Source organism: Vipera berus, assembly GCF_964194415.1.
Source record: "Vipera berus genome assembly, chromosome: 6".
NCBI classification, from domain to species: domain Eukaryota; kingdom Metazoa; phylum Chordata; class Lepidosauria; order Squamata; family Viperidae; genus Vipera; species Vipera berus.
In genome coordinates this window covers 11,276,095-11,300,612 of record NC_138208.1, presented here as the reverse complement: position 1 = coordinate 11,300,612, position 24,518 = coordinate 11,276,095, and the positions used below count along the sequence as shown (strand labels likewise).

General features: G+C 41.3%; 1 protein-coding gene across 1 annotated transcript in view; it reads right to left on the bottom strand.

Moving 5' to 3' along the window:
• The window catches only part of SEMA3D (semaphorin 3D), a 137,298-nt gene that overhangs the window by 93,058 nt on the left and 19,722 nt on the right, over positions 1-24,518 (bottom strand). The window contains exon 2 of the mRNA XM_081331001.1: positions 56-249. Coding sequence (XP_081187127.1) covers positions 56-206 — 151 coding nt within the window. The 5' untranslated portion in view covers positions 207-249. The remainder of the gene's footprint in view (positions 1-55; positions 250-24,518) is intronic.

Genomic DNA, 24,518 nt, shown 5'->3' with positions numbered 1-24,518 from the left:
AAAGTCTAAGAAGAGTAAACAGAGGCCGTAAAAAAAACAACCCACCAACGCTTACCTTTGTAAAACAGCTTAAGTCTTGGAACATTGTGCTTTGATGTTCCCTCGGCTGAGAAGAGCAGAATCCCCCAAAATAAAAGTAGACATAGAAGTTGTGGCTTGGAAACGCTTGCCCTGTTCATGCCTTCGCAATTTTGCCTTCTGTTCATATTGCAGAAAACCTGTTTTTTTCTTAGTTTAATCCAACGAGATCTGTCAGAAAAGAAACAAAAGACCATCTTTAGCAAACAGAGCTTGGAAAAAACACTTCAGCTGAAGTGTAAATGTTCAACAGCTACCCATCATATTGTAAAAGCTCAAAATATTTGTGATGACCACAGATCAGCAGTAAACCCATCCCTAACCAAGGATAAATGAATAAAAACAGTGCTTTGAGATCAATTGATCGTATTTGTACCAGTGGTTGCCACATGTTCACAGACCCTTACAACCTAATCCTGAAGTTTGGAAGGCTAGAGTATTCATCTTCTCAGGATGCACTAACCCCCAAAATTAAGTTCAATTCCAAACTGGATAATTCATAAAATATATTTGTTTCCATTTGACTGATCTGGAACTACACACTTCAACTACACTGAAGAAATCGGGGTCTTGTGTTTTATGATTACAATTAGTTGTTGCTGGTAAATGACAGATGCAGCATGTTGTCTGCCAAAACTTAATGTACATTTGTAAAGGCTAGAAGTTGTTACAAATTATAAAGGACTGCTAATTTTTCACAAAAGAGGAGGTGGTGAGGATGTGTTAAATGCCTTTAAGTGTGTGTGTGTGTGTATCCTCTGAAGAAGTAGATCTTCTTCAGAGGATATAAAATTTGGCAAATACTAAATTAAGAATCAAATCTTTAAATTTTGGAAAAGATTTTTGCCTCCTTGAATTGTTGCAGTTATTTTTTTTTTTTTGGGGGGGGGAGTGGGTGGGATTAATTTCTGTGAAAAAGCTGCATCTGTTGAGGTATATCTAAGCAAGAAACATGTCACATTTCAGAAGAACAGATACACAGGCTAGGGAATTGTGAAAAATGGAAAACAGCTTAAGGAGTTTTGATTATTTTCTGCTCAATTAGCATGGAAGTCGGATAAAGTGAGATATGAGAGGGACTGATGATGGATATAGAGAGGCTGAAGGACCTGAACAGCTGGTATTTTCCAAGCAAGCTCCCAATGTGACATCCTGCAGGCTTCATCAGAAATTCTTTTTTTTTTCAGATACATGCTTCTTGGAAGGAGAACTCATAAAGAGCTTTGAACCCTGGAACAGTCTTTCTCTCTAGATATTATTTAGCAACGTTCATGAACCCAAAAGGATTGAACAGGATGGGTTTGTCCACCTAGAAACCTCCCTACTCTCTCTCTCTCTCTCTCTCTCTCTCTCTCTCTCTCTCTCTCTCTCTCTCTCTCTCTCTCTCTCTCTCTCTCTCTCTCTCTCTCTCTCTCTCTCTCTCTCTCTCTCTCTCTCTCTCTCTCTCTCTCTCTCTCTCTCTCTCTCTCTCTCTCTCTCTCTCTCTGATTTCCAAAAGTTGGCATCTATGCCTCCCAGGACGACAGTTTTACACACAATCTGGGATTCTCATAAAATAAGATCTCAGATCTTCAGAAGAGCATTCACTTTCAGATACATTAAAGTACCTTTTCAGACCTTCTGCATGAGCCCATCAGCACCTCCGCCATCTTCAACCCACTGTCAATTACTCACACACTCAGACAAACACTCAAAGAGGATTTGTGTGTGTGTGTGTGTGTGTGTGAAGAGTGCTTCTACTTGACTCCTAGTGACACACCGCACAGCAGGAGATTTCAGTACAGTATTTCCCCACAAGACTTTGTGAGAATTCAGGTGGCCATACCCAAATTTCAGAAGTTTCCAGGAATCTCACATGACAGTTCAGGACTTCTCATCTATGAGAAAAACCTGAAATGACACTTATTGGCACAGAGAGAGGAAAAACTGAACCAAAAGAATAGATTCTATTGAATCCACATAGCACACACTGAATCTGGCTACAAAATGAATTTCTCCTCCCTGTCAGCGACTTGGGTTTACTGGAGAGATGTGTATTTTCTGTATATTTCCTTTTGTCTATTTATTCCAAAACATCGCTCGGATGGAACACAACACAAAGGGTCCCTTTATACCTACAGCAGCCGGACAGCCAGCCAAGGCCAGCTGATATGTTCGCTTCATTCATTCAGGCCTGTTTGTTCTCAGGACAGGCAAAGATCAAATTTTATACCGTGTTATCCCTCCAGAAGCGGAAATGAGCTGTTAAGCAGGTACCATATTTTCTTCTTACTGACAGGGAATAATCAAATTATATTAATATTCTATGGTCTCCTCTCCAATTAAATTTTTAAATGTGTGTGTGTGTGTGTGTGTGTGTGTGTGTGCAGATATATCACAAGGTGATACCATGTGTGTCCCAACACACTTGGCCAATAAAGAATTCTCTTCTCTTCTCTTCTCTTCTCTTCTCTTCTCTTCTCTTCTCTTCTCTTCTCTTCTCTTCTCTTCTCTTCTCTTCTCTTCTCCTCTCCTCTCCTCTCCTCTTCTCCTCTCCTCTTCTCTTCTCCTTTTCCTGTTCCTATTCTATTCTATTCTATTCTATTCTATTCTATTCTATTCTATTCTATTCTATTCTATTCTATTCTATTCTATTCTATTCTATTCTATTCTATTCTATTCTATTCTATTCTATTATTTCCAACATCTATTCTATTCTATATTACTCTATTCTATTATTTCCAACATCTATTCTATTCTATTCTTTCCAACGTTCTATTCTATTCTATTCTATTCTATTCTATTCTATTCTATTCTATTCTATTCTATTCTATTCTATTCTATTCTATTCTATTCTATTCTATTCTATTCTATTCTATTCTTTCCAACATCTATTCTATTCTATTCTATTCTATTCTATTCTATTCTATTCTATTCTATTCTATTCTATTCTATTCTATTCTATTCTATTCTATTCTATTCTATTCTTTCCAACGTCTATTCTATTCTATTCTTTCCAACGTCTATTCTATTCTATTCTTTCCAACATCTATTCTATTCTATTCTATTCTATTCTATTCTATTCTATTCTATTCTATTCTATTCTATTCTATTCTATTCTATTCTATTCTATTCTATTCTATTCTATTCTATTCTATTCTATTCTATTCTATTCTATTCTATTCTATTCTTTCCAACATCTATTCTATTCTATTCTATTCTATTCTATTCTATTCTATTCTATTCTATTCTATTCTATTCTATTCTATTCTATTCTATTCTATTCTATTCTATTCTATTCTATTCTATTCTATTCTATTCTATTCTTTTCTCATATCTATGGGCATGGTTGTGGCCACATTTTTGTAACAGCACCACATTTCATTAGATTTCAGTATTCTTCTCCCATAAGACGTTGTGAGACTTCAGGCAGCTAACCCCAAATTTCATAAGATTTCAGAAATCTCACATGACTAGTTCTCACCCATGCTTACCGAAATCTGGTGAGATTTGACAATATTCAATGTTTTTGTGTATTAAAAAATGGCTTATTGGCATTTTTGTACTATGTTGCATAAGAGCTCACTGTTTTTTCAAGGAATCTGTCTTACGAAATGCCCTTTCCCTCCATAACCATGACTGCAATCAACAACCATGGTTCTTTTGAACAAAATTCAACACTATCTAGGAATAGTGGAAAATGGAACTCCAATACATCTGGATGGTACTTGGTTGGGGGGGGGGAAATCAGATTCTCTCACAGGCCAGTTCACTTTGAAAAGCTTTAAGGTGTGTTAGCTTCATCTCCCAGAATTCCCCAGCCACATGCTTAACATTTAACACTTTTTTTCTTAATTTCTCTCTCCTTTTCATATCTGTTTTTCTCCGAGATTCGTAGAGATGCTATTAAAGCCTGCATGGATACATTTCCCTCCAAGAAGTCCTTTCTTTGTTACTGGTCTCCAACTATGTTGCAAGCAGCCTTGTAGAAGAACATCTTCTCTTTTAAAAAGGGATTGGACAACCATTTGTCTGAAATGGTATAGGCCAGGGCTTCTTGCCTAAGCAGAGGGTTGGACTAGAAGACCTCCAAGGCCCCTCCCAACTCTTGTCATTCTGTTATCACTTTTTGAAAATCCACTTTAAGATACATGCAGGAAGGAGATATCTTCACTTCATTGATTGCACAATGGAAAAAGGGATAACAATCTAAGAAACAAAATACCTAAAATAAAGATGGTTTAGGTGTTCTTCTGAATACTTTTTCAGTTGATTAAGTTGATAGACCTGGTTCCCACTCAGAAAAACACTGTGAGTATCATGTCCCCCTGTCACTATATCCTTACCAAGTCAGGTGATTTACCTATATTGCCAAAAAGTGTTTTCTATTTTTCCTTATAATTTATCACCAAAGGCTGAAAACCTAAGTCACCAGGCACAGTCAGACTACTTTCAAAGTTCAGCCAGGACTCTGACTCAACAAGGGCCCGGCTGCTCTTCCCCGGAGGGCCTCATTAGGATGGAATTCATGATTTTCCAGGCGTGGCTCTTGAGCCTCTGCTCAAAAAAACCTGGACCCTTTTAAAGCGGAGACCTCCACCCCAAATATTTGACGAACTCCTGGAATTCTCATTAAGGTAAACTTTGCAATTCAAATTTTCCGAGTTCGGAATGTTTGCCCTGCTTTCCCCCTCCCCTTCCTCAATTTGCAAATATCTGGAATTTGAGCATTTAATGGCATCAACCGTTTGTCTTGACAACTCTCTGAAAAAGGAAGCCCTGCGCTTATTTAACAGTGGCCAGATGCCCTGCATTTACTTGGCCATTAAGGCCTCTCTGCCTTAATAGGTCTGTTTTGGATCGCAGATTTACAGTAAACTGGCCCTGCACATTCTCTGGGACTTACATTTACTTGAATTGAAGAGGGATTCCTTTCTAATACAATTTCCAACGATAAAATAAGTCATTTTCTTTAAAGAAATGGTTACTTTACACAATTTCAGGAAGAAGAAAAAAACATACCTAGTGTTAATTGGTTGTTATTTATTTAAGGCTACTGTTGAAATAATTATCAATCTCTCACTAGTTCTACCATACCATTAAATAAAGGTTCATAACAACAACAACAACGATGATGATGATGATGATGATGATGATGATGATGATGATGGGAGGGACCTTGGAGATCACAACCTACTACTTGATAAGATAGAAAAATGTGGGTTAGATAGCATCACCACCAGATGGATTTGTAGCTGGCTGACAGGCCGTACTCAGCGTGTGGTCCTGAATGGAACTGCATCTACATGGAAGGAAGTGTGTAGTGGGGTGCCCCAGAGCTCTGTTCTGGGCCCAGTGCTCTTTAACATCTTTATCAACGATTTGGATGAGGGGATAGATAAGGAACTCATCAAATTTGCAGACGACACCAAGCTGGCAGGAATAGCCAATACTCCAGAAGATAGGCTTAAGATACAGGAGGATCTGGACAGACTCGAACACTGGGTACTATCTAACAAAATGAAATTGAATGGTGAAAAGAGTAAGGTTCTACATTTAGGCAGGAAAAATCAAATGCACAGGTACAGTATAGGTGGTACCTTGCTCAATAGTATTAATTGTGAAAGAGATCTCGGAGTCCTAGTGGACAATCACTTCAATATGAGCCAGCAGTGTGCTGCAGCTGCCAAAAAAGCCAACACAGTGCTAGGCTGCATTAACAAAGGGATAGAATCAAGATCACGTGAAGTACTAATACCATTTTACAATGCCTTGGTAAGTCCACACCTGGAATACTGCATCCAGTTTTGGTCACCACGATGTAAAAAAGATGTTGAGACTCTAGAAAGAGTACAGAGAAGAGCAACAAAGATGATTGGGGGACTGGAGGCTTCCTCATCTTGAAATGCCAAAGAGCTGTGAGTCACTCACCTAGTCAACAATCAACTGCTACTCCAGCAAAAATAAATAATCATTTTTTTAAAAAAAAGACAAAAAGGACCAGGTAGTGCAGGGGTCTTCAAACTTGGCCCTTTTGTGACTTGTGGACTTCAACTCCCAGAATTCCTCAGCCAGCCATGCTGCCATGCTGCCACTTGCAGTTCAGTCAATTGCAAAAGGCAGCTTTTATTTGGTACAGGTTTAACAACAGCAATCCTAACCCTAATCCTAACTCTTGGGAAGGACCCAACAGGTGGCCAAAATGCCAGACCCAGTCTAAACATCTGTGCAACCCACCACAGTAGTAATAATAACAACTGGCCAGTTCCCATTCCTATTAGAGTTGTGTTAACACATGCAATCTTTCTACCCTTTGTCTCTCATAACCTTTGCGGCAGTGTTTGGTCTGATCCATAAGCAACATTTAATTATTTTCTACTCTGCTTTTTAAAAACAATGAATAAATCTAGGTTATTAACTTTTTACTGACATATTTTTATGTTCAAATCAGAAATAAATCGAATGTTATTCTAGCTTCATGTTAGTTCCCTCTCCCCCTTGCACTTCAATTTATTATATATGTACATAGAAAAGAAAACATATAATCTCAACTTAAGGTCCTAAATCTAGATCTGGAAAAAGGGTGCCCAAAAGGAATCATGTCAAAATAGCACACTGAAGTCAAAGAATGTCATTTTTAAAATGCTGCTACCTTCCAAAGAAATGAACTGAATGTTTTGTTAGTATAAATAATATATAACTAAACCACCATAAAATATCACCGCAGAATTTCTATCCAAGCAAAACTTTTGTATAAAGTTGACAGCAAATTAAATACTTCGGAAACTTCAATGTAATGCAAACCAAACAATCTGTAGAAGCAAGTAAATCTGCAGAGTACATTTCCTTCATAGGTTAGTGCCTCCTTCTATGTAAGTCAGTCTTAATGCACTTTGATTTCCAAATATTCATATAAAATAGTGGAAAGGAACAAAAATTGGAAGCTGGTATACTTTATTCACGAATAAGTTACATTATGTCAAATGGAAAATTGTTTATTTCAAAGTTTGCAAACTGTGACATGTTATATAAATCAACATTCACCACAGTTGCAAAATCCAAACATGACAAGTTTGGAAAATAGGGAAACTACCCAAACAGAGGTTTTCAAACTTTTTCCTCTTCAAGGAACTCCTTCTACTGCACAATGTTGATGAGAAACTGCCACCGGCCTGCCTGACAATTTTTAAATTTATTAAAACTTCCGCACAGTGCCCTAATCTAGTAGATTTTTTAGCCACCGATGAGTAAAATAATGAACCATTCCATTTTGTGAGGAGTGGCAGGGAAATTGTTCTACTCTCTTACATGCTGAAGCCAGCTAGACTTCAACATTGCTCACGCAATTATTCAGCATTGAGATACTGTATTTTCTCAAAATCACTTAGACTAGAAGCTACAGGAGGCAAGACTATGGAAAAGTGACAGCACCAGAAGTTGATTTTGTTCCTTGGTGTCTTGATATAGAAATGCTTACAAGAACTGATTGATTACAAAAGCTAGTGGCACTTTTTTTTTCCTTCTTGACATCTGGCCCCCAGATTCAGGAGTTGGGGAAAGTGTCCTGCAATCTTCCATAAATGGCTTATTCAGTCATGTTTTTACATGATTTGAGAGCGCTCTAAAATACATCTGTGTTCATGGGGAACATTTCCTAACTTAATTGGGAGATTGATCATTGGAGTAGGGTAGATTTTCTTGGGTTTTGTTAGGGATGGACCCTCTTTAAAATTTCATTTTGAAGAAACCAGCTTCATTGCTCTAAGCCTAAATTGGGTTTTAGCAATCTAGAGGTAAAATGACAAATTATTTCCATGTTATACTTGCCCTTTCAGTAATCAAAATTAACTTCAAAGATATTCTATTTATTTTTCTGCAGGATTCTCATGTTCCATTTATTATATTCTGTGGTAAGCACTAATGGTCACATTCAGCTTCCTTATGACTGTTATTATTTGTGGTGATTGGTTCAATAGCAGTGCAACATAATCATTTCACAAAGTGGATAGAAAGTTCAGATCTTATTTGGCAATTTTTCTTATTAACTCTGGCTTGGCTACCATCTTATAAACAAAATACTGCAATTCTGGAAATGAGACAGCAATTGGAACGGTTGAGGAAAGTTTCTGATTATGGTTTCAATAATCTGGATGTTTTTGTGCAGGGGGAAAAAGATAAATTAGCTTATTAAAGAGGTATGTACACATTTTTTAAAATGGTAGAATCCTCTTTCTCTTGGCTTTTAGAATACTAGAATTAATGCAGCCTTAAACTGGTGTCTTCCCAGTTTGGACTTCATTTCCCAGAATTCCCAGTTAGCAACACATCCTTTCTGGTAGATACTACTTAGGAAAGCTAATATAGCTGGCAAAAATGACGCCTAAGGAGAGGTGATGAATAATTAACCTCTAATAATAGTGGTCCACATTTCTTTTGGCACAATAGTGTTCCAACAGAAGAAAATATCTGTAACTCAGGGTTGAATTGAGGGGTCCTTGGTACTCTCTGATCTTGGTTGTTTTTTGCAGGCTTTTCATGATCCAAGCAGGTAACACAGGGGTCTTCAAACATGGCCCTTTTATGACGTGTGGACTTCAACTCCCAGAATTCCTCAGCCAGGCACGCTGGCTGAGGAATTCTGGAAGTTGAAGTCCACACATCATAAAAGGGCCAAGTTTGAAGATCCCTGAGGTAACATCATCAGTGCTAGAAAGGAGTGAGGTTAAAAAGAGAGCCAAGCCTGCTCCTTTCTAGCACTGATGGTGTTACCTAGTTGGGCTGTGAAATGCAAGACAACAACAAAGCTCAGAGAGCACCAGAGACCATTGGATGGCCAAGCACATTTCCTCTGTCAAAATCTCAAAAATAAATAGCCTATTCACAGCCACTTTGTAGAAAAGCTCATTGCTTCACAATCTGTAGGTATGCATATGAATCTCTATAGCAGTGATGGTGAACCTTTTAGAGACCGCGTGCCCAAAAACTGCCCCCACCCCACCCCCACCATGCCCGCTTCATCCCCACACCACACCACCCCTGCCCTGCCCCCTGCTCCGCCCGCCTGCAGAGCCACCCACTGCCTCCACGGCCCGCTGCAGATCACCCAGTTGGCCCAGCAACACCATGGCAGCCACGCTGTCTGCCCGCATCCTGCAGCATCAACTGGGCATGACAGGGCATGAGGGCAGAATCTTGTCCCTGTTGCCCGGCTGCCATGTCCTTGGTGTGCTGCTCCGCGCGGGCCATGCTCGGAGGGGACTTTCCTCCAGGGGGGCTGCTAGTGAGGAGGGGGCCGTGTGGGGAGGCGGGGCTGGGACGATGGCACGTGTGCCCACAGAGAGGGCTTTGAGTGCCCCCTCTGGCATGCGTGCCATAGGTTCAGCACCACTGCTCTATTGGCTGGAAATAATTCCTCTTATTTCAAGGCATGGGAAAATTACTCTGACTTTGGAAGGGGTTTTTTTTTTTTGGAAATTTTGCAGGTGTTTCATACCTCATGATGCTGAGAACATATTCAAATCTGGAATGTACCAGTACACTTTGTTCCTTAGTATTGTGCATGAGATGCATTAACAAAGAATATTATTTTTCCTCGGAACAAATGTAAATGAAATACTGTACAGTCTCTCTCTCTCTCTCAGCCAAATATGGAGGCCTATCGGTAATCCCATTCCATGTTTTTGCCTGGGATTTTAATAAGGGAAGGAGATTGACAAATATCCACATGCTGTCCATCTTGATTGACGGCCTCTTCATGAAAGATCACAGTACAGGTAACCTCATTTAGCAGCTGCTTTGTTTAGCGACCGCTTGCAGTTACCGTGGTGATGAAAACCTAATTTGGAGATCAACCTAATTTGGCAGAAGTGCAGAGCAAAATAAAGCTGCAGTAAGATCATAAGCACAGTCGTAGCTTCACTTGGTGACTGCTTGGCTTAATGAGCAAGTGGCCGGTCCCAATTATGGTCACTAAGCGAGGAGTGCCTGTCATCCCTCTTCTGTCACGCTCAGCTTGGAGAAACTGCATGCGTGTTAGGCTGAGGCATTGCCAAAAGTATTTAAAAACTGTGAAGAGAGAACAACAACAACAACGTTGGAAGAGAAATATAATATGAAACTGTTTTCTTTCCACAACGTTTTTCATTCATGCTATTAACGAACACCCAGCAAGTAAGCATCAATATCTCTGAAAGTATCGGGGACAAATTTATGAGGCTATCTGTGGTTTTTTCTGGAAGCTCGGCCAAATTCCTCCAATGATATCTTTTTTTTTCCCCGTCCTGCCTTGGCCAGGCTGTAGGGAAACCAATCTGTGTCTTCCAGGCTTCTGCAGTGAGCAAAACAGAATCCTCCTCCTTGGGGGAAACATTTCCCCTTATCTTCCAACTCTCCTTCGGTGGAAGTGGCTGTTATCTGAAACGTCCTTGGGGAGGAGCTTTTTCCTGGCAAACTCTGTGAGGTAAATGCCTTTCGCCTCAAGGAAACTCCACGGGAAGACACCAAACCGCTTTGGCAAGCCTCACAGAAAACAAATGCCAGCCACGTGGGAGGGAGGGAGAGAGGGGAGGGAGAGAGAAAGAGAGAGGGGAGGGAGGGAGAGGGAGAGAGAGAGGGAGAGAAAGACAGAGAGAGAGAGAGAGAAATAAGGGGAGAGAGAGAAAGAGAGAGAAAGGGGGAGAGAGAGGGAGAGAGAGAGAAAGAGAGGGAGAGAGAGAGAAAGAGGGGGAGAGAAAGAGGGGGGAGAGAGGGAGAGAGAGAAAGAAAGATGGAGAGAGAAAGGGGGGAAGAGAAAGGGTGGGAGAGAGAAAGAGAGAGGGGAGGGAAAGAGAGCGAGAGAGAGGGAGAGAGAAATAGGGGGAGAGAGAGAAAGAGAGAGAGGAGGGAGAGAGAGGGAGAGAGAGAGAAAGAGGGGGAGAGAGAGAAAGAGAGGGGAAGAGAGAAAGAGAGAGGGGGAGAGAGAGAGAAAGAAAGAGAGAGGGAAAGAGAGAGGGGAGAAAGAGAAAGAGAGAGAAAGAGGGGGGAAAGAGAGGGAACAAAAAAGAGAGACAGAGAGACAGAAAAAGAGAGAGACAGAAAAGAGAGAGAGAGAGAGAGAGAGAGAGAGAGAGAGAGAGAGAGAGAGAGAGAGAGAGAGAGAGAGAGAGAGAGAGAGAGAGAGAGAGAGAGAGAGAGGAGTCAGGCCTTCAGTCAGCTTTGAGAATGTCACCAATGCCTTCGTAAGCCTTTTGCCTGTCGTTTTTAAACAGACGGGACCAACTTTGCTTTTAAAAATACTTTTTGCTTGTACAGTAGTAAGCCTTCCACAACACAGCCTTTCTTTCAAGGGCCTTTTGAGGAAAAAAACCCAAATTATTGATAGCCCAGCACTGAAGATTTAAACATCTCCAAGTAAAAATCCCAAAGAACTTAGAAATGAATGCAATGAAATTTTATTTTAATGTATGCCAATTAGTTTACATTCAAAGTGACAATAATGGACAGTCATTTGTCTCAAATGGTATAGAGCAGGGGTGTCAAACTGCCGGCCCGCGGGCCGGAGCATTACGGAGAAACTGTGCCCATCCCATTTTCGGCAATGGGAAAAAGTTCCGATATGTCGTGCGACATCACGTGACGTCGCGAGTTTGACATGCCTGGTATAGAGTCTCCTGCTTGAGCAGCGGGCTGAACTAGAAGACCTCCAAGGTCCCTATTCCTATTCCTATTCCTATTCCTATTCCTATTCCTATTCCTATTCCTATTCCTTTCTCTTCTCCTCTCCTCTCCTCTCCTCTCCTCTCCTCTCCTCTCCTCTCCTCTCCTCTCCTCTCCTCTCCTCTCCTCTCCTCTCCTCTCCTCTCCTCTCCTATTCTATTCTATTCTATTCTATTCTATTCTATTCTATTCTATTCTATTCTATTCTATTCTATTCTATTCTATTCTATTCTATTCTATTCTAAAAGGATCTGCTTCCAAGAATAGATATGTGGCATTTCACTTCCCACTTTTCATAACTCAGATCAAAAAGCTACATTGAACAAAGTATATTTAAATTGATTTCAATCGCACTCTCCAGATTTTTGGGTCACACGTTCAATTCCATCTCACCAAGTGAGACAACAGAATCCTGAAATAGATTCGTGCGGCTGGCATGCTTGCAGATTTGTTAGAGGTGAAACAAAATCAAATAGTCCCAAGTAGAATAGAAAGCAACATGGGAAATAAAGTAGGCTTCCTCTCATCTGGGACAGTCTTGTTTCCTTTGTGTGCGTGTGCATTTTACAGATGGAATATTTTGAAAATGCAGCTCTTCACCTGCAGTGAATCAGGAAAGAATGAGCTCCAATAGAAGAGAATATCTGTAGCTCAGCATTTTATTCCTCTCTTTTGCACTTCTCTTCAGCCTGATTGAAACTTAAGAAAACATTTGTCTGAGCTGACAACAGGGGAAAAAAAGAGAATCAGGAGAGACTTGAAATGTAAGACATCCCTATTGCTTTATCTGTCTACCATAGTACCACTTTTTCTCTGTTATATAAATTAAAGGTATAAATAGGCAAGGAAGCATAGCATAGATAAATCCCAATAGAATTGGGAAGCCATTTATGGCAGTAGATCATATATTACCAAAATACAATGAAAACAACCGTCTCATGTCAAGCCAAAGGCCTAGTAGCAGAGTAGGAAGTGTCTGAATAATCCTCATGATTATTGTTCCCCCCACCCCACCCCAAAATGGAATTGGCTGCTTCTGGACAGTCAGTTGTCTGAGACGGTATAGGTTCTCCTGCCTGAACGTGGGGCTGGACTAGAAGACCTCCAAGGTCCCTTCCAGCTCTATTCTATTCTATTCATCCCAAAATGATGTAGCTGGAATAAGTAGATTAACCGGTAGACCAATTTTCAAGAATTTAGCTGTCTTTTAAGTGTAATTAAGCCAGCGGCCATTTTAATTTTCTGAAGATGCTTTCAACAACAGATAAATTGTAGGCCAATAGCTTTTGGAAACTAATCAAGGAGAGAACCAACGTAGAACTATGGAGAGACATTTCCTGACAGTGAGAACAATTAACCAGTAAAATGGCTTGCCTCCAGAGATTGGACAGCCTTTTGTCTGAAATGTTTTTTAGGGTTTTCTGCTTGAACAGAGGGATGAACTAGATAGAAGACCTCCAAGGTCCCTTGCCGCTCTGTTATTCTGTTATTCCATTTTGTTTTGTTCTTGTTGACTTCCTAAACTTGCCTATAGCCTGTCATCTATGTACCAGCCTGGTCCAATCTCCTTACCTTTTTATGACCACTAAAATTGGATTAGGTGTCAAAAAGGGGAGAAATAATGATAACTCTAATATTGGCAGAACTCTATAAAATTGAAGCCAAACCAATTAGGGGAAAAAGTGGGAAAGATATCATACACAATCACATGGATCCCCTTCAGAAAGCATCCAAAGGATTTCCAAAAATCTCCACTTTTGTTTCATTGTGTAGAAAGGTCACACCAAGGCTAAAAACCCCTGGTAGACCATCATTCCAACAAATGAGATCTTGTCACCTCAGGATGTGGTGACATTTCTTTAAACACAACTCAGCTGACAGGTGACACCCATGCCATTCAGCCGACCTTTAATCTCCACCCCGGTCTACATCAGGGGTCTTCCAACTTGGCCCTTTTAGGACTTGTGGACTTCAACTCCCAGAATTCCTTAGCCAGGCGTGCCTGGCTGAGGAATTCTGGCAGTTGAAGTCCACAAGTCCTAAAAGGGCCAAGATTGGAGACCCCTGGTCCACCTCAACCGAGGCAGCAACTGCTCTCTTCGGTTCAAGATGGAGCCCATCATTAGAAGTTATTTGGACAAAGGTGACAACTTGATTGTGGGCTGCTGTGTTGGGTCTAGCAAATGAGACAGAAAAATGGCACTGACTTCAACGGCAACAGATCAGGGCTCACTCAGGCCGATCCATATCTGGCTTCAGATGTGATAAACTGATTATTTTGGTAACCTTTCACTTATAGGTTCCCATTTATCATGCCTTTAAACTTTAAAAGTTTTTAAAAAGGGGGCCTCAAGGAATTTTGGCCGGTGCAGGGAAGCACTGCTCCTGTCCAGCATTTATTTATGATGGCATCAGGAGGACTAAAGTTATGTCTCTCGCTCTCCTGCACTCTGGAAAAATCTTCATCCTCACTTCCCATTGCCTGTTCAGGAAATCCCTCTGCACAGAAGGTCAGAAACACATGTTTTCTTCTCCTTTCCTTCCCTATAATATTTCAAAATACTCATCCATGTAAACTTCCCTCTGCTAGAAACTTCATTCTGTCAAAAGAGTGAATGAATTCTAAGTGGAATTAAATCTGGAACGATCACTTATTGACTAATGGTCAATGTAGGAAATGTTCGGTCTGCAGGAACATCTCCCAAGTTTCCTTTGAAATCTTGTGATTTTTTAAAAAATGGTTTTTTATCCCAATGATAGCCATTTTCATGGCTATCGTGGCTGCATACAAATTGACCTCAAACTGGCTTTATTCTGTTCCAGTCCAGGAACAATTACATTCTTTATCACTTGCTATGTGAAATCTTCATATCCTATCAAATTCAGTATAATTTATAAACCATCTACACATACCCTTTCCCTTTCCGTTCCGTTCCTCTCCTCTCTTCTCCTCTCCTCCCTTCTCCTCTCTTCTCCTCCCCTCCCCTCCCTTTCCTCTCCTCTCCTCCCCTTCCTCTCCTCTCCTTTTCTCCCCTCTCCCCTCCTCTTCTCCTCTCCCTTTCCTCTCCTCCCCTCCCCTCTCTTTCCTCTCCTCCCCTCCTTTTCTCTCCTCTCCTCCCCTCTTTCTTCTCCTCTCCTCCCCTCCCCTCCTCTTCTCCTATCCCTTTCCTCTCATCCCCTCCCCTCTTTCCTCTCCCCTCCCCTCCCCTCCTTTTCTCTCCTCGTCTCCCTTTTTTCCTCTCCTCTCTTCCCCTCCCCTCTCCCCTCCCCTCCTCTCTTCTCCTCTCTTCCTCTCCCTTTCCTCTCCTCCCCCCTCTCTCCTCTCCTCCCCTCCCTTTCTCTCCTCTCCTCCCCTCTCTCTTCCCCTCCCCTCCCCTCTTCTTCTCTCCTCCCCTCCCTTTCCTCTCCTCTCCTCTTCTCCCCTCCCCTCTCTCTTCCCTTCCCCTCCCCTCCCCTCTCTTTCCTCTCCTCTCCTCCCCTCCCTCAAAAACCACAATCATGCAGCATGCTTAAAGATGCAAATAGCTAGTTATCCAAATAACTGACCTAATCACAGTTAATCCTCCCCCCCAATTCTGGCAAAATATAAAATAAATGTGCATGATAACATTACTTGCTTGGATGGGGATTCTGTAATGCTCAACTCTAAAAACATAGCCTGTTAAAGATAGACCCCTTCTCAGATTTAGTGCTGGGAAATATGTCCAACAAAATGGAATGGAAAATTTATCAGCACTGCGAAGACCACCAAATATGAAAAAGGTAAAGGAAATAAACAGACCACCAACAACAACAGACTTTCCACCAGAAAGTCTGCAATAACTTTTCTTCCCTAGAAAGTAAAATATAGTTTAACATAAGGAAAGTCTGAGTTATTTAACCAAACCAACTGCCGTATATTATTCACATTGGGAAAAAGGGAGCTAACAATTACACAATTTACCCAGTAAGTGAAAAGCTATACTGAACGATATTGGTGATTAATGCTGTTCAGTGCAGCTCCATGTTTATTTCAGTCAAACACTGAACAAACAAATCTACAGGAGAAAACAGTGAATTCTTTAAAAGAAAAAGAGGCAGACTGCATATAAAGCACAAGCTTTTAAAAGAGACACCACAGAATGCTCTTATTGCTATTATCACCAGTATAAACAACCATTAATGCTACGTTTTACGGTATACAGATGACAACAATCCAACTGCATAGCTAGCTAACATCTGGCCGGCCTGCTTGGAAATGAGTTCACCACGAGTTGCGTGGGGCTGGCTTCCAGATCTCTGAATACAAGATTGCAGCTTAAATTACTTTCTCAGATTCCACCTGCCTGGAAAATCTGTAAAAGAAAACAACATCAGCAACAAAGACCGTATTTTTTTTTTTTTTACCTCAGATTTGGATGTCTGGGAAGACCCTTTGCTGTTCTTAAGCACCAATCTTGGACCACTTCCAAAACAAACTCTGATAAAATCCTAGTCATCCTATGAAAACAGAAGCTTTCTCTCGCGAATTATAAACCATCCCGGAATACTTCCTCCTCTTCGGCACACAGATTCCTTTCCCTGCCTCCTCACTCTCGCTGCAAAATATGCTAAGAATGACATTGGCTTCAACCTCTCACTTACAAGAGCTGGTGGGAAGACAGAATCACAAACTACAGCTCAGAGCCTTGCTTAAAATCAGAACATACTTCCAAGCTCTCCTCTACCATCTGTCTGCAAGCAGAAGCTCATAGTCCAAGAGCCTGTATATATGTTAAGTATTTGTTAAGTATTTTAGAATACCTTGCCAGGCTCAAATACGGGCCAAACCTTATTGCCTGTATCAGCCTAACCTAAGGCCATCCACAAGCTGTAGTCACAACTGTGACAACTCATTATTTGTTAGCAATCCAAAAAATTTACATACACACACACACACACACACACACACACACACACATATATATATATTTTCCCCGCGTAGAACTAAAGGTATATTAGGTATAAATTTATAATTTATATATATATATATATATATATATATATATATATATATATATATATATATATATATATATATATATATATATATATATAAGGGACGCGGTGGCTCAGTGGGTTAGGACGCTGAACTTGTCGATCGGAAGGTCGGCAGTTCGGCGGGTCGAATCCCGAGTGCCGCGTAGCAGAGTGAGCACCTGTTACTCGTCCCAGCTTCTGCCAACCTAGCAGTTCGAAAGCACATAAAAATGCAAGTAGACAAATAGGGACCACTACGGTGGGAAGGTAACAGCGTTCCGTGCGCCTTTGGCGTCTAGTCATGCCGGCCACATGACCACGGAGACGTCCTCGGACAAGCGCTGGCTCTTCGGCTTTGAAACGGAGATGAGCACCGGCCCCTAGAGTCGGAAACGACTAGCACGCATGTGCGGGGGAACCTTTACCTTTACCTTATATATATATATATATATATATATATATATATATATATATATATATATAGATATATAGATATATATATATATAGATATATATATAGATATAGATATAGATATAGATATAGATATAGATATAGATATAGATATAGATATAGATATAGATATAGATATAGATATATAGTTATAGATATAGATATAGATATAGATATATAGATATAGATATAGATATAGATATAGATATAGATATATAGATATAGATATAGATATAGATATAGATATATAGATATAGATTTAGATATAGATATAGATATAGATATAGATATAGATATAGATATAGATATAGATATAGATATATAGATATAGATATAGATATAGATATAGATATATAGATATAGATATAGATATAGATATAGATATAGATATAGATATATAGATATAGATATAGATATAGATATAGATATATAGATATAGATTTAGATATAGATATAGATATAGATATAGATATAGATATAGATATAGATATAGATATAGATATAGATATATAGATATAGATATAGATATAGATATAGATATATAGATATAGATTTAGATATAGATATAGATATAGATATAGATATAGATATAGATATAGATATAGATATAGATATAGATATATAGATATAGATATAGATATAGATATAGATATATAGATATAGATATAGATATAGATATAGATATAGATATAGATATAGATATATAGATATAGATATAGATATAGATATAGATATATAGATATAGATTTAGATATAGATATAGATATAGATATAGATATAGATATAGATATAGATATAGATATAGATATAGATATATAGATATAGATATAGATATAGATATAGATATATAGATATAGATTTAGATATAGATATAGATATAGATATAGATATAGATATAGATATAGATATAGATATAGATATAGATATAGATATATAGATATAGATATAGATATAGATATAGATATATAGATATAGATATAGATATAGATATAGATATATAGATATAGATATAGATATAGATATAGATATAGATATAGATATAGATATAGATATATAGATATAGATATAGATATAGATATAGATATATAGATATAGATATAGATATAGATATAGATATATATAGATATATATAGATATATATAGATATATATAGATATATATAGATAGATAGATATATATTATTCAAAAGACTTGATAAATACTTAACACATACAGACAGACAGACAGACAGACAGACAGACAGACAGACAGACAGATAGATAGATAGATAGATATAGATATTTTCCGGGATTGATAGTCAAAGACAGGGAAAGCCACATCCCTTCCTGACTGGCTGTTGCTTTCTCTTTCAACAAACACAGAAGCAGATGGGCAAGATTCTTTGGTTTCCTTTTTAACTGGGAAATCATGAGTTAAACTATGCTCTTTATTATTATCCTGCACGCATTTTGGGAAAGGCAAATATAAATTAAGGAACACTGACAACATATTATTTATTGGAAGCAACAAGTGTTCATTGAAAACTTTATTTATTATTAGCTGGCTGTTAGGTAAAGGGTTGACCCAACCGTTCTTTACTAGGTGCTCTCCAGAGGTGTTGGATTGCAAATCCCATCATTTGTAACCATCATCTGGGAATCCTGAGATTTGTAGTCCAGCATATCCTCCAGGCACCAGTTTTAGGATCAGAGGGGTCTTTAGTAACAGTACATACTATATGCTGCTTGGCTATCATCAACATTGGTGCTGTTATTATACCTTGAAGTTCTGTTTGTATAAACACTCAAGGAGCTTTGCAATAGTTTTAAAAATGCCAAGTAGAAAATGGCACTTAACAATAAATTGCACTTAAAATTAAAATAAAAGCCAATAGTATCAACATTACTGAACAATACTATGACTACTTTCTGCCTTCTTCTAAATACTGGTCCTCCTCTAACAAAATAATTCTTCACTGTATTATATTTCACCAAATGTAGTCTTGGAATATTTTCCAAGTGTTGGACATGCTGTCTTCTTCTCATACACACCTGTAATTCTATGCACATTTACCTGGGAATAACTCAAACTGAATTTAATAGCAATTATCTCTGAGGATATTGGAAAATAACTGCTTTGCAAGTAATCCAAGTGGACTTCCACATACAGATACATCTTGCTTAATAGGAAACATCTTTGTCCAAGTATTCAATATATATTCTCAATACTTTAATTATTCCCATGCATACATTTGGTTTAAGATCCACTAATATACCGAGTTTCATGGCAACTGCTCTTTGCATCTTCTTTCTATTTCAGTGAAAAATGTGCATCTATTTAAGTGCACTTCTCAGAAAGGGATTTCCACCCCAATCCAGCTAACTGAAGCCTTGCTAACTTGGCCTAGCTACTCCCAAGGAAACTATCTAGGTAATGCACGAACATCTGGACAATGCAAAGAGGAATTAAGATTTCCCCAGACCGACTTCTATTAGGCTGAGTTCATAGTAAAAATGCATGCAATTTGGCTGATAGCCTTAATATAAAACAAATCTCCCCTTGTAATGCATTAAATGGCATGAATATTTGCCAATAAAATCATTTCTCCACTCAGCATTCCTTCTGTCATGTCAAATGCAACGTATGCATTTAACTTAAAGAGTAACAGATCCACCTGTCTAAAAAGAGTCATTGGGGCGGATAGCAGCTTGTCACAATCTGCTTCAGGAATAACAACAACCACCACCATCACCATCATCATCACCATCATCATCATCTTGGAAGGGACCTTGGAGGTCTTCTAGTCCAACACCCTGCTCAGGCAGGAACCACTATACCATTTCAGACAAATGGCTGTCCAGTCTGTTCTTAAAAATTTCCAGTGTTGGAGCATTCAATTTGATGAGTTCCCCATCTATCCCCTTATCCAATTCATTGAAGTTTCACAAAGATCACAGAGATAGCGGTGGGATTTGTGGGATGGATGAAAGAACCATTTGGTTTTCAATCATCTTACAGCCAGCCAATCCAATTGGCCATGGACAATTATCATTTTCAAAACATTTGGGCCATCTTCAGTGTTCATCTCTGTCTTTACAGAAATGAGCAAGCTCAAGGTATAAAACCCAACATTGGGTTGTAGACCACAAGGATAAGTTTGTGGAAAACAGAAGCTTCATTCAAGGCATGAGTTGGTAAGCTTTTCAATGGCAGACACTGCTATATGATGGCTCCAACTCTAGAAAGATTTTCTTAAAACCTTTTGATCAGCTTTTTATACAATAGTGTTATCAGATCCCAATATTTGAATCCTGCAAGAATTGGGCTACTGTTGAAACAACTACTTCAAGTGCTCAGATGCTGTCTACTGAAACAGTGGAGACTGAGACAACAGCCAAGCTTTTACCAAGCCTTTATCCATCTCTATTCTTCTGTCACTTTAGTCTCTCATACCCATTTCAAGACCTCAACCATCCTATAACCTTCACCAAACTCAAGTTTGCAAAACTTCCATAGGAAATCTTTTAAACACGGGCTGCAGAATTCTCAAATTCTGTCCCAATGCAAACAATTGCTAAGAATTCCTTGGCCATTAGCAATTTAATAGCTTATCTTGATAGCCCTTTGGCCAACTGCTCCATTTTAAAATTACATCGGCTCATTTAATTCCAGGGCAGCCTAGAATATCTTGGCACCCAGTTTTCTGATAAGAATAATTCCTTGCAATTGAATGACAGTATATGAAAAGGGCGCTAACAAAACATGTGTATTTCCACAGCTGCAGACTTCACCTTGACGATAAAGAAGTCAGCTGGAACCACACGATGTTATTTTGTTCCACGTGTGAGATTTCTACATCAAGAATTGAAGATCTCATCTGTGTAAACGGAAACACTCAATCCATGCAACAGATGGTATGCTAAGCATATGTGCAGAATGATTTTCACTGGATATTTTGAAAAGAGGGGGGGGGGCTGTTCCCACATCACATTTTAACATATACAATGGAATTGTGGAACTGTTTTGTTTATACCGTAATCTTCTGGACCTTCTTCCTCTTTTTCTTTCTTTTGTTCCCTTTTAATCTCTCTTGAAGGGACATGGTGGCTCAGTGGGTTAGGACGCTGAGCATGTCGATCAGAAGGTCGGCAGTTTGGCGGGTCGAATCCCAAGTGCCGCATAACAGAGTGAGTGCCTGTTACTCGTCCCAGCTTCTGCCAACCTAGCAGTTCGAAAGCACGTAAAAATGCAAGTAGAAAAATAGGGACCACTACGGTGGGAAGGGAACAGCATTCCGTGCGCCTTTGGTGTGTAGTCATGCCGGCCACATGACCACGGAGATGTCCTCAGACAAATGCTGGCTCTTCAGCTTTGAAACAGAGATGAGCACCGGCCCCTATAGTCGGAAACGACTAGCACGCATGTACGGGGGAACCTTTACCTTTACCTTTAATCTCTCTTGAAACTGCATGATACTTAATGTTGCAACATGGGTATTTTTGTCAAGAGGTTTAAACATAATACGTAAAGTATGAGCAGTGGTGTCCCCAGTGGTTAGAATGCCATATTGCAGCCTAAGTCTGCATTCCCAACACCAGCAGTTCGATCCTGACCGGCTCAAGGGTTAACTCAGCCTTCCATCCTTTTGGTTAAGTTCCTAGCTAAGTTCTTTGTCGGGTTAGGGAAAAGACTATGGTTGGCCTTCCAACTACCATAGCGCAGGCCAGGCCTACAACCGTTCACGAAGGTGAAGAACGAGGACCAGTCGCCGACAAAGCCCAGTGGCGAGCTGACGAACAGCCAATTCCCAGGATGGTGGGGAACGGCAGAAGGTGCACAAGCAGAGGGCCGTATCGTCACAGGGAGAGTCATCTCCGCTCTGTACAAGCGGTGAGACGCTCCGACCCTCTGTACTTCCCCCGAGGACCCGGGAGCGAAGGTGTGCAGCCTCCTATGCTCAGGCTGGTCTACCTAAATGCCAGGTCCGTAGCTAACAAGGCTCACCTTGTTCGTGACCTAGTGGAGAGTGAGCACGCGGACCTGGCTTGCATCACGGAAACCTGGCTGGGCCCAGAGGGTGGTGTCCCTCTGGTTGACCTCTGCCCGCCAGGTTTCCAGGTGCTGCACCAGCCTCGGGCCCATGGGAGGGGCGGAGGAGTGGCAGTAATCATCAGGGAGACCCTTAGCCCGCGAGAGACCACTGTCCCTCAGATAGCCGGGTGTGAGTCTCTCCTTCTGAGATACGGCCCAGGGGCGCAGTTGGGCCTGCTGCTGGCGTACCTACCACCTAATCGTGCAGCGGCAGCCCTGCCCAAGCTACTCGATGTCCTCTCAGGGTTGGTGGTTGAATTCCCAAAACTCATGGTCTTGGGCGACTTTAACCTACCATCCCTGGGAGGATCGTCCAAACTAGCTCGGGAGTTCATGGCTTCCATGGCGGCCATGGACCTGTCGCAAATAATTTCTGGACCGACTCATGAGGGAGGCCACACCCCCGACTTGGTCTTCTTGTCTGGACGGTGGCATGATGATATCGGTGGGGGCGCCACGACCGTTACGCCCCTGTCATGGACCGATCATCACCTCCTACGGCTAGACTTCCCCTTTGCCACCCCCCGCCGTGGGTGCACGGTGCCAACCAGATGGTACCACCCTAGGTGCCTAATGGACCCTGATAGGTTCCAGGCAGCACTTGGGAACCCACATGCACTCCCTGCTCACAGCTCGGCGGACGCCTTAGTGGAAGCCTGGGAAAGGGCAGCCACGGAGGCTCTGGACCGAGTTGTACCCTTGCGGCCCCTGACCCGGCGCAGATCCCAGCGAGCCCCATGGTTCACCACGGAGCTCCGGGAGATGAAGCGTCGGAGATGGGGCCTAGAGAGCCGTTGGAGATCCAGTCGATCCGAATCCGACCGATTGCAACTAAGAATCCTCACCAGGTCTTATCTCGCAGCGATAAGGGTGGCGAAATCCAACTACTTTTCCACCCTCATCGCGTCCGCAGATAATCGCCCGGCTGCCTTGTTCAGAGTGACTCGCTCCCTACTGAACCAAGAGGTGAGAGAGGAACCCTTACAGGGTCGAGCCGAGGAATTCGGTCAATATCTGTTGGATAAAATTGCTCGGATTCGAACCGGCCTGGACTCCAACTGGGCAGAGTTGGAGGAACAGGACATGGACAGTCTTGTCGATGTCATCTGGGAGGAATTTGATCCTGTGACTCCTAAGGAAGTGGACAGGATTATGAGGAGGTTGAGCTCCTCCACATGCTTACTGGACCCGTGCCCTTCCTGGCTGGCTTATGCAGCTCGAGAGGGGACACGAGGCTGGTTTCTGGCGGTCATCTCTGCTTCTCTGAGTGAGGGTCACTTCCCCACCGCCTTGAAGGAGGCGGTGGTGAGACCTCTCCTCAAGAAGCCCACCTTGAACCCAACCTCATTGAATAACTTTCGTCCAGTCTCCAACCTTCGCTTCCTTGCGAAGGTTGTTGAGAGCGTGGTGGCGCATCAGCTTCTTCAGGTCCTGGATGAAGCGGTTTATCTAGACCCGTGCCAATCGGGCTTCAGGCCGGGCTACAGCACGGAGACGGCATTGGTTGCTCTGATGAATGATCTCTGGAGAGCCCGGGACAGGGGCCATTCCTCTGTCCTAGTCTTATTAGACCTTTTGGCGGCTTTCGATACCATCGACCATGGTATCTTGCTGCGGCGCCTCAGGGGACTGGGAGTGGGAGGCACGGTTCTGCGGTGGTTCTCCTCCTTTCTCCAGGGTCGCTCGCAGTCGGTGCTGGCAGGGGGACAGAGGTCGACCCCAAGGCCTCTCGTTTGCGGAGTCCCTCAGGGGTCGGTCCTCTCGCCTCTCCTGTTCAACATCTACATGAAACCGCTGGGTGAGATCATTCGTGGTTTTGGAGTAGGGTACCATCAGTATGCTGATGACACCCAGCTTTTCATCTCAACTCCAAACAGTATCAGTGATGCCCTCGACGTGATGTCCCGCTGCCTGAAAGCGGTCCGGGAATGGATGGGGAGGAACAGGCTTCAACTCAACCCGGACAAGACTGAATGGCTGTACGTACCGGCAAGCCAGGATACTCAGATCATTCCATCCCTTAACATCGGGGATGAGTTATTACCCCCTGTTGATAGGGCCCGCAACCTGGGTGTCCTCCTAGACTCGCAGCTATCCCTGGAAGATCACATAGGAGCTGTGACCAAGGGGGCCTTCTCCCGGGTTCGACTAGTGTGCCAACTACGACCTTATCTGGACCTGGATGCCTTACGTACAGTCACCCATGCACTTGTGACCTCTCGCCTAGACTACTGTAACACTCTCTACA